At 32.1% G+C, this 12,225-nt stretch overlaps 1 protein-coding gene across 1 annotated transcript in view; it reads right to left on the reverse strand.

The window, feature by feature from the left end:
• Positions 1 to 12,225, reverse strand: part of DPYD (dihydropyrimidine dehydrogenase) — a 926,917-nt gene that overhangs the window by 803,779 nt on the left and 110,913 nt on the right. Inside the window, exon 3 of the mRNA XM_005678060.3 lies at positions 3,707 to 3,789. Coding sequence (XP_005678117.1) covers positions 3,707 to 3,789 — 83 coding nt within the window. The remainder of the gene's footprint in view (positions 1 to 3,706; positions 3,790 to 12,225) is intronic.

Consider the following 12,225-nt stretch of genomic DNA (forward strand, 5'->3'; position numbering starts at 1 on the left):
CCAGGCAAGAGTACTGGAGTGGGGTGCCATTGCCTTCTCCTCAGTTCAGCTCAGTTCAGTTGCTCAGTCATGTCCGACTCTTTGTGACCCCATGAATCACAGCACGCCAGGCCTCCCTGTCCATCACCAACTCCCAAAGTTTACCCAAACTCATGTCCATTGAGTCAGTGATGCTATCCAGCCATCTCATCCTCTGTCGTCCCCTTCTCCTCCTGCCCCCTATCCCTCCCAGCATCAGAGTCTTTTTCAATGAGTCAACTCTTCGCATAAGGTGGCCAAAGTATGGGAGTTTCAGCTTCAGTATCAGTCCTGCCAAAGAACACCCAGGACTGATCTCTTTTAGGATGGACTGGTTGGATCTAGGAAGCCCCCAACCCACCATTTTGCCCTTAAGTAATTTAAACCATCTATCCTGGCAAGATGTAGTGTTGGAGAAGATTCTTGAGAGTCCCTTGGACTGCAAGGAGATCCAAGGACGACAGAGGATGAGATGGCTGGATGGCATCACTGACTAGATGGACATGAGTTTGAGTGAACTCCGGGAGTTGGTGACGGACAGGAAGGCCTGGCATGCTGCTATTCATGGGGTTGCAGAGAGTCGGACACGACTTAACGACTGAACTGAACTGAACTGATCTTGGCAGTTCAGACTCTATGTTACTGACCTCTAAAGTGACAGTGAAGTCACTCAGCCCTGTCTGACTCGTTGCGGCCCCATGGACTATAGCCTACCAGGCTCTTCTGTCCATGGGATTTTCCAGCCAAGAGTACTGGAGTATGCTGCCATTTCCTTCTCCAGGGGATCTTCCCAACCCAGGAATCAAGCCAGGGTCTCCTGCATTGCAGACAGACACTTTACCGTCTGAGCTACCAGGGAAGCCTGACTTCCAGGATATGGTATTAAACACATTTTCAACCAGAGTCCTGAGGCCAGCCCCTGAGGTAACTGAAATTTTTGCCAAATTATTCATACTTGTTTCCCAGTGCCCCCCGCCCCCGACTCACACTCTGAGATTCTAAATCGTTCCCATCAATCCTGCCAAACTTGTAACTGCTTTATTTATATCCAAGGATTCTTGACATATAAGGAGAGACATTACTGACCAAATACTGCTGCCTATATGAGTTTTGCAGGAAAATATATTCAAAAAAGCTGAAAAAATTTTTGCTTTACATCAGACCACTTTACTGTTCTTGAAATACATCTTGCACCCGCAGCTCAGTGCCTCTGCTCAGTACTTTTCCCTCTAGCTACAAACTTGGCCATCTTCAAGGCCTAGATCAAGTTTCTTACCTTTTCCATGGTTTTGTTTGATTTGACATCCTTCGTGTAAGACAAAAAGTGATTACAGATGACAGAACAATTAAGTTTTTGCCCCAGATGCATTCTCCTCATATTCTATTTGTCACATAACATTATAACTTTTTGTTTATAGGCTTCCTTAATCTTCCCATATAAAGAATGAGCTCCTGCTGGATTTTCTAAAGGCAAAACCCCCAAATTTTTTGAAAAGTGCTAGGTCCATAGTATGCTATATTATTGAATGTTTTTGGTAACTCGATTATTTAATTTTGCTTAGCGAATCTAAACATTATGAGCATGTGTGTGTGTGTGTGTGTGTGTGTGTGTGTGTGTGTGTGTGTAAAATATGCTGCCTATGTTAATAAAGTACATTACACACCATATATTAAATACTGATTCACCTAGACTATTGCTTTATCTCATAGCATGGGTGGTTGAGAGGTTACTCCAATCAGGTAATACTTGTTTTTCTCATTAGTTCATCTCTACTGTTTAAAAAGCAGAAAATCCTAGTATTTCCTAAAATGACAAGTATTACAAAATTTGGCAGAATTTAATCATCTCTTCAAATGCAGTTCTCCCATAATTCATTGTTTTTTTTTTCCCCTGATGACAAATTTTCTGTACTAATTACATGTCCTTTCCTTGTTCATCGTATTTCCCTCACTCACATCCATTTTTCATTCACATTGCCCCTTTGCAATCTTTTCTATGTTTTTGGCCTTTTATTCAAAGCTTCAGAATTGCCATTCTCTTTGTCTTCCTGTGGGTCTGTATGCTTACTTCAAATTGAACAGAAATAAAAACACATAGAGTAACTGTAATGTTCTAAATAAATACTGATGTTATGTTTATTATATTCAAAGATATTACAATAAATATTTATAAAAATGATGTTTTCAATGTATACCTGAGGTAGTTTTAGATAGAGGATAAGGAATATATTGAAAAACAGCAGTTCAGTCACAACTCCTGCCTTGGCCTTTTCCACATGTATTTTATTCTTTATTTTTAAATTACTATTCTCAATAACTTTAACTTTCTTAGAATGTCCAACTACAATATATATACATACAAATTCTCTATTGTGAATTCAGTTTTATTTTCCCCCCTTTTTTATTAGTAAAGACATTAACAATAAAATAGGCTCACTTGCTCCAGCTGGTAATTTCTCAGTACTAGTAATATATTATTCCTCTTTTTGTGACATCATAATCATCTATATAGAAGTACCATGTATCTTTGTGTAGAAGCTACTGTTTCCATTAAATTTAATTACCTCCCCCTGTGGTTTTAAATAGAAGTGGCTTCAAAATGAGGGCAGCTTCTATTAAATTTAATTACTTTCCCCTGCTGCTTGCGTGGTAAAAGGGAGGTCACTAAATGAGAGCAGCTTCTAGACTAAAGTATATGGTAACTGTGCGCCAGCAATAACAAAATTTACCCCAACTACCATTCTAGGGAGTTCCATAGCTTTTATCCCTTCTGCTATTTAAAATATTTTCTTTTGCCTTGAGTTAAGCCCCTAATATAATGAGCATTGATAGGAGGAGATATATTTTAAAAATCAATTTTAGTTTCACAGGCTAATTCAAGGTAAATATACGATTTCTATACAAATATATAGAAATCTTTCAGTGGAAATTATTCCACTCCAAGATTCAAGCTCAGAACTTTTAAGATTAACATCATTTGCTGTCGTTTCTCCAGCTGTAAGGATGCTAAGTTTTATTCTTCACACATTTTCAATGTCTAGTAAAAGCCTTCATTGATTCTGATCAGATGGATTTAAAGACTGCTTCCTAAAAGTTATTAAAAAGGTATTAAGTTTGGGGAGATTTCAGAAAAACATTCAGAAATAGGAATGTTAAAAAGAAAAAAAAAATCAGGTTCATTACAGACTGTTGTATTTGAAAAAAAGTTAATCTGTATGCTTTATAACAGTATAAAATTATACATTGGTTTAAAAATACTATGGTATAATCCTATAAAATCTAATAGAATATGAAATTTTAAGCACCTCTTTTTTAATTAAATATTAATTAGGAGAAAATTCTACTCAGTTAAAACACCATTGTACTATTTATTTTTTTATACAAGCAGAATGCAGATGAACAATATTTCAATTCAATCACACAGTTTAGTATAAATATAAAACAAGACACCCCTTAAGCATTTTAAGTAACAAATTAAACATTTACATTTTTTACTGTGCACTGAGGCTTAACATTTATGCTGCTTCAAAACCAAAGTAGAGCCTCAAGGGAAGTCTCTCCGCTGACAAATTAATACCTTAGAGAACAGAGCTGAATGGTGGCAATGAACTCATTTGTTCCCCCAATAATGAAGAATGACTTTTTCTTTACCACATCTGTGACTGTTGCTATGGTGACTCAGACTTACCTCATTGCTTCTCGGAGGGCTCCTCGCTCACCAAGAGTCGTGTGCTTGATGTCATCAAAATTATTCTCCAGCTTCTCGCAATTCTGTAACATATTAGAAAAATGCATTAATCCTCCAACATCCTGAGATAAAATCATATCTATGCAATTATGTAAAAATATAATTGATTATATTGATTATGGACTCAAAAAATATGTACACCACTTTAATTGGGTAGGATTCATTAAAATTGACAGTGTGAATTCAACAGTAACAAAATAAAAACGTCTTATGATACAGCTGTCACAGAATTCGTCTTATCAATTTTTGAAAATTGGCTAAATAGGAGAAATGAATATTACATAAACATAGTACAACTTCTAGAGTTTTGAAGTTAAAAAATTAGTTCTCTAAAATAATCTGAGTATATCAAAACCAACTGGAATTCAAAAGAAAGCCAATAAAGTTTGAAATCATATTAAACTGGATATGATAAATACTCAGATTTAAAAAAATTAGTATTTACTGAAAACAGGAAGATAAAGCCCAAGCATAATATAAAGCTCAAACATTTTGAAATCGATCTTTAAATAACACATATACAAACTGTTCACAAATATACATATGTATATATATTTGAAAATAAATAAGTCCAATCATTAAAATCAAGTGACACAGTATCAGGCTCTTAGCAATACTGGACTGAATTTTTTAACAGATTTTTAAACATTTTAATAATATTTTTATAAGTAAAACTAACTTAATCTTACACGATCCTAATAAGTCATGAGAACATAACGTACAAGATTAAATTTTAGCCTAAAAAGTGTATCCATATGAATCTTTTGGCACATTATATTTCATATATAATTTAGTAGTACTTAGGTAATAAAATAATTGGACTTACATTTTAGTTAATTTAAGAAAGAAAAACTAACATAATTTTAAACATTAGTGTGCTCTGTTTAAATTGTAAATAAATATGCTGGATTTTACAAAAACACAGAATTTGGATTAAAAATATTCAGTGTGTAAGTATTTATTGATTGAAAACCCATTAATATATATATATCAATATGATCGTGCTTTGATTTTTTTCGATTGGCCAAATTAAGGCAAACACTCTTTTTAACACAGAGGCATGTTTTATAATGAAAGTCTTGAAAAATCACAAAATTGTACCTAAAATAACTTGAATTGTGATAAAAGTCCTTTTATGGATATGTAAGTAGCAAATATCTCCTGCTCTGTGTCTTCTCTTTTCACTTTTTAATAGTATCTTTTCATAAAGAGAATTTCTTATTTTTAAAGAGGCCCAATTTCTTCTTAGATATATATGCCATTTAAAAGTAGACATTTAATTTTCAAATACATGGTTTTTTTAAATATCTTTGACATTAATTTCTCATTTAAATGCTTTCTTTTCTGCAATCATGCTCTGTGTTTTTTCAGTCTTCAAACTTTATTGAGGCTTTCAATGGCTAAGCCAAATATCTCTCTTGGTAAATGTCACATTGCACTTGAAAGTATGTGGGTTATTTCCAAATATCTTTTATATTGATTTCTAACATAATTCCCTGGTGATAAGAGAACAGACTATGTGTGATTTCAGTACCTTCATACCATGAAATTTTTGCACCTTGTCCTTCTTTTATGTCCCTGAATATGTTCCAGCATCTATATTTAATCTATGGGAACTTGAATAGAATTTGTATCCTACTGTCGTGCTAAAATTATATAAATCTTAATGATCTCGAATTGGTTCATGGTGTTTTTTAAGTCTACTATATCCTTTTATGGACAAGGAAAGGGCAACCCACTCCAGTATTCTTGCCTGGAAAATCCCATAGACAAAAAGCCTGGCAGGCTATAGGCCATGGGGTCGCAAGAGTCGAACACGACTGAGCAACTAAACCACCACGTATCCTTTTACTTTTCTGTATATTGATTCTATTAATGTTTGAGAGTTTTATATTGGCACTCCAATTAAAAATCTTAAATTATCTACTTAAAAATTAGTTATAATATATAGTAGAACTATATGCAATTTTGTTCTGTATTTTCCAAGCCTCCTGTAAATGTGTTATCATACATTCATAATTTTTAAAAGGCCCGATTTGTTATTGCTTAGGTTTATGATTGGTGCTATTTTTGTCCTATTTAAGAAATCTTTGATTTTCCTCAAGGTTATAAATATATTTTATTATATTTTTTTCCACAAAGCTCTATTATTTTCATTTTACATTTAGATGAATAGTTCATCTGGAATTGATACTTGTATACAATATGTAACAAAATCACACCATATAGGTCAGTGATTAGATCAGTACTATTGATTGAAAAGACCATCATTTCCCATCTTTCCCATAAAGTAAGATACAGTATACATGGGATCTGATTCTGGAGTCCATAATGGTCAACTGTTTAATTTACTATTCTTGTGCCAGTATCACACTGCTTTAATGACTTATATCTATAATAAATAAAGAACGCCTTCATGAAAAAAAGATAATTCAGTGTAAAATGGGCAAAAGATTTACACAGACTCTATATAACAGAGACACTATATACATAGACACTATATAACAAGTAACTAATCTTTTTAAAAAATGCTCAACAGTATTAGTTATGAGAAAGATGCAAATTTTAAAAATGAGATATCACACACATTTTGGAAGAATCTACAATGAAAAAGATAGATGATACAAAAGTGCTTTTGTAGTTTAAAAACTAAACTGCAAATTGTTATAACCACTTTGTAAAGCTTTTTGGTTGCATTTTCAAAAGCTGAACATTCATGTCTGGGAATACACTCAGAACAAATATATATTATAATATGTTCACCTAAAGTCATATACAAGAATGTTAATTGTAGCACTACCAAATTTTCCAAAACTGTAAAAAAAAAAGTCAAATGCACATAAATATGGAACATACAAATCAATTGTGCTATATTAACACAGTCGAAAATACACAGCAATGAGAATGAACAAACTATGACTATGTGGAGTAACATGAATGTATTTCACAAGCATTAAATTAAATGACATACAAAACAGCACACAGGAAAATTATTCCACTTACATGAAGCTCAAAAATAAACAAAGCTATAGTGAATATTCCAAAAATAAGAAAACAATTCCATTTATAAGAATATAAAAAGAATAAAATATTTCTGAATGTTTAACAACAGCAACAAAAAATCCTAAGACTTGGGTACTGAGAAGTACAAACATCATGAAAAAATTAAAGGCTAAAATCAATGGAAAGACATCCTATGTTCATGGATTAGAAGACTTACTATTGTTCAGGTGTACTACCCCCTAAATTACTCTAAAGATTTAATGTAATTCCTATCAAAATCCCTGCTGACTTTTTTTTTTTGCAGACTTTGATAAGCTGATCCTAAAATTCCTATCAGAATATTAAGAACATAGAATAGACAAAATCTTCCTAAAAACAGAAGAGCAAAGTTGAAGGACTAATACTTTCTAATTTCAAAAATCACTATAAATCTACAATAATCAAGACATATATCCATACACACACACACACACACAAATGTTCATGCCAGCATTACTCACAACGGAAGACAAAAAGTAAAAAAAAATGCAAGTCAATAGAATGATAAATGGATAAAAAATATGGTATGCCAATATAATGATATTTCTATTCAGATGTAAAGTTCTGGTACATGATGACCTTTAATAACATTATGCTAAGTGAAAAGGCCAGACATAAAAGGCCACATTGCATCAATTCATTTATATAAAATGTCAGTACAGGAATATCCATAGAGACAGAAAGGAGATTAGTGGTTGCCAGTGGCTGCTGAGAGGGAAGGAATTACTGCTAATGGTAATGAGGTTTCTTTTTGGTGATATGAAAGTTCTGATATCAGTGACAATCAGTGTGCAACACTTTGAATATACTAAAAACCACCCATTTATATACACTTTAAAAGAGTGAACCTTATGGTATGTACATATATCAATACAGCTGTTATTTTAAAAATAGGCAATAATGTATGGCAAAAACAATACAATATTGTAAGTAATTAGCCTCCAATTAAAATAAATAAATTTATATTTTAAAAAATAAATAAATAAATAAAAATAGGCGAGACTAATCAGTTGGAAAGCAGTGTGTAGTGACTACAAGAGGCAGAAGAGTCTTCTAGGGCACTGTTTAATTCATTTTGTGAAAATTCATGGACCTGAATACTTAGGATCTGTTTACTTTTCCATATGTGATACTGCAATAAGACACTTTTAAAAGATAGTTTGAATTCTGGTGAAGGAATCACAATGCAACAGTATTATCACTACTGTATAAAAAAAAGGCAGATAAGAAGTTCAAAGTATCTGACATAGTAAATGTTAGCTATCAGCTAATAATGAAATAACATTTTATTATTTACTAAAATTCTGTAATAAAGATCAAATTCATGTAACTTACCCTGATAAACTTTTGCTACCTCCTTAACTAAATTATAGATGTTTTCTCTATACAGTGATAGTCTTAAAGAATGACACTTATATGACTATAATCGCAAAGATAAATAACCTAATTATTGAAATAGCTTGGCTTTGAAGAACACTCCCAGTACTTCTGAGATAAAATTTATAGTCTGGTCCTCTAAGTTAGAAATCAGACTTTTCCAATCTTTTGCCTAATACTGGATATCAAGGGAGAAAAGCAGGAGGGGGTGTAAAGTTTAAACTGTACAGATTATAGTGCCATTTCAAATATTCTATGGGAACAATAATATTTTTAAGAAGTTTTACATTTATAGGTGTTCAATGCAGCATTTTTATGACAGTGAAATATCGGGGAGGATTCTAAATTTTCAATAATGAAAGAATGGTTAAATAAAGCACTTTAAATTTAAAGGATATTATGCATTAATTATAAATGCTGTTTAGGTGGACATAGTTAATTATATTTAATAGTTAATAATATTTAATAGTTTAATATTTAATAATATTTAATAGTTAATAATATTGAGTACTTTTTTTAAAAAGACACTATTGAACTGAATATATTATATGATACAATCACAATTATGGAAAACAAACAAGCAAAGCCAAAAAAGACTAGCAATGAAACATTAACTCAGATTTTCTAAAAATGTTAAATAAACAAGGACATCTTTTTTACTTATAGTTTTCAATATTTCCCAAGGTTTTTGTTATATGTTTACTTTTTTTTACTTCGAGATAAAAAAAAAATCAAGAGATTGTTTTTAAAGTTTTGAAAGTATTTGTATATTCTATATTGAATGTGCTTCGTAAAGTAGAATACAACAAAATAATAGATGGCAACAAAAGAAATTTAAGACAGAACTTTACTTTTCCAATATTTGTTTTTTATATTAAATATGACCTTGACAAAATAAGATTTCTGACTCCTCTATATGCCAATGAGTCATGAAAGTTCCATTATTTCAAATTGTCCAAAAAAAAGTTTCCAATCAGTTTTATTTTTTAAATCTTGCACTCCCAAAAGAGGTACTAGGATGTACACAAAGCAGTAAAAGAAAATAGTCATGTAATAAAATCAGTTATATATATTTGCTATATTTAACCTACTGTGTACAATTGCTACTCAAATAATGCCACTTGAATGCTACTTAAGCGAATACATAAAAAGACCCAAACATAATTACTTGTGATATAATATTTGCAATATACTTTTTGAAGTTTCAAATACTCAAACTTAATAACAGATGACTAGCATCTATTTATGATTCTAAACAGACTTCACGATACAATTTTTAGAGTTGCATAATATTCCACTGCATCCGTGTGCTATTACTTATTTAGCTAATTCCTTTTTGGTTTGATTTGTTTCTTTCTAATGCTATTACAAACATAAAACAGGAATAGACGGATGAAAATGAAATACAAGCTTAAAAGTATTAAGAAAAACATAAGTATTCATTAACTTGCATTATTCCTTCCAAATAATTTTCCATCCAACTCAAACTGTTTTTATGTTAAATATATTCAAAATGCATGACTATGGTAAAGTTAATACTCAAATTCAGGATGACTGATTCTAAATTTCATTCTTGTTGTTTCCCAGTTCAACCACTGATGGAAAACAATGTGCATTTTCTTGGTGGTCACAGGATTATACTTATTTTTTTCCAGGTTTTCCATAAACCCAACACCATCAATTTAAATGAATCACTGCTAAAAGTCTTACATTTAAATCTTATATTGAAAAAGTTTTCATAACCTCTTTCAATCAAACTTTACCAAATCAATATGGAAAACTGTATCTGTTGCTTCCCTACAGGTGGCTTATAAATCAGATGTGGAAATAGACACTTCTATTTAATAGTTATGGGCATATTTTTAATAAACCATCTACTTTGAATATATATATACATAAACACAAAGACATACATACAAATATGTTTGCTAAATGGAGTCATTTAACAGAAATAAATCTGTACTTTGACAAGGCATTTTTGTTTTGCATGGTTGGTTTTTAAGACTATCTTAGAAACTTTGATTTCACCAACAGGGATTAATGAATTCAAATAAAATTATATCTGAATCCTTTTATTTGAAAATAATTGTCTTCAGTTAGGTTACTGTCTTTAAGACACGCTATCTATAGGACATCTGAGATTTACTCATTAAATCTAATGGAAAAGCTAGAAAGTCGCACTACTGTAATTAAGAGAGAATTTTAAGATCTCAATATACCGTTTAAAGTAACTCCCTAGACCAGAGCAATAATGTCCAGGGCAAAACAAGTCACAGATAACAAATATTTTAAGGCAGCCTGCCACAACCATGTGACACAGCAGCTTAGACTCAAAAGCAAACAGACATAGTTCATAAAAATCTCTCATCACCTCAATATCCATTTCTCAGTCCCTTGGAAAAAACCGTACAATAAAATGTCAAAAATAAAAATAAAAAATAAGCTTTTATCATTTCTCATAATTTAAAATCATTCCAAAAGAGTAAATGTTAATCTGATCAATTTTTGGAAAAGGTCAATTCACAGTAAGATCTATGTATAGACAACTATTCATAAACAGAATTATTGTGGAAATTTTACTTTTTCAGATTTATATTTTAAAAAATTATATAGATAGCTTCAGAATCTCCAATGAGTCTAGATGTTAGTACAAAAAAAAAAAATTGCCTCCTTTCTATGTGGTAAGAAGAGCATGAAGAAAAAATACTGTTTTGTCTGTCTTTCTTTTGGACCTGACATCCCTCATCACCTTCCTCCTCTTTGCAATCTTCACTGTAATTTTAAACTTTATTTTGGCCACCACCGCTGCAGAGAAACAAGTTCATGAAGAACATTTAAAAAGAAACTAATAAAATTACTAGATTTTGAGATCTTAAAGGCCTATTCCTAGCATAAACAATACAGTGGGAAAAGTACTTGACTGTTTAGTTTTACCAGCCACAGAGATAGGAGATAACTAACACTCTGCTGAAGACAGAGAGAGAGAATTGGACACAAAAGCCTAAAGTAGCACCACTGAGCTCATTGTGGCTCCGGGAATTGAGGACAGCCAAAGACCTCAGAGCTGACTGAGAAAGTGTTCCAGAGCATCTGAAGGGATTTCTTCACTTTAATGATGAGAAGCCTCAAAGTTAGATTTTATCTGCAAGTGGTTAAACTGACAGATTTTGCCATAAAGTGCAAAGAGAACCCAAAGTGAGTGACAAATACCAGAAATGCAAAGGCGGTGCTGTTTCACAATCCCTGCGTCTGTACAAAGCTTACTGTGCCCAACAGAATGAAAAAAAAAAAAAAAAAAAGAGGAAATAAGTGAGTGCTGTAAACATTTAAACAGTCTAAGTGTTACCTTCACCAAAAGTACCTCTAAGTCCTGAGGAAATCAAATCCAAGGCTTTTTTTTTTTTTTTTTCAAGAACAATATATGAAAGTACAAAAGAAGAGATACAAGGGTTAAATCTAAATTAGACGAATGTCAGCCTTTTTCCAGAATCAAGTTAATATCTCAAGAAACTAGCATCTTTATATATTCATCCTCTCCATAAGTAAATTAAGCATCAGAGCCACTAGACGAGGGGCAAAGAGATTCACCGTCATGTCCACTATCAGTAACATTTTCATAAAATTAGGGACAACTGCAAGTAAAACGGAGCCAACATCCTCCTATCAAAATCTGTTCTCAGCCCGGTGCACACAAGCATGTACCTGAGAAAAATTACAAACCTATTTTTAAGTAACAAATAACTTAATATTTTGTTTACTCCAGGATAAAATCCTGTAACTCAGATCAGGACTTGAACCCCCACAGTCTTTTAAATGAGATCACACACTTGGTCTCAAGATTTAATAAAACTCAGCTTCTTAATATCTCATTGCAGAAAGAATTCAGTGAAAGACAATGTGATAGGTAAGAAGCAGATTTATTTAGAGAAAAATATACTCCACAGACAGTATGGGCAATCTCAGAAGGCGAGAGGCCCCCCAAATATAGCATGATTAGTTCTTATAGGCTTAATAATTTCATGAGCTAATGAGTGGGAGGA

Source organism: Capra hircus, chromosome 3 (genome assembly GCF_001704415.2).
Source record: "Capra hircus breed San Clemente chromosome 3, ASM170441v1, whole genome shotgun sequence".
In the NCBI taxonomy this organism is placed as follows: domain Eukaryota; kingdom Metazoa; phylum Chordata; class Mammalia; order Artiodactyla; family Bovidae; genus Capra; species Capra hircus.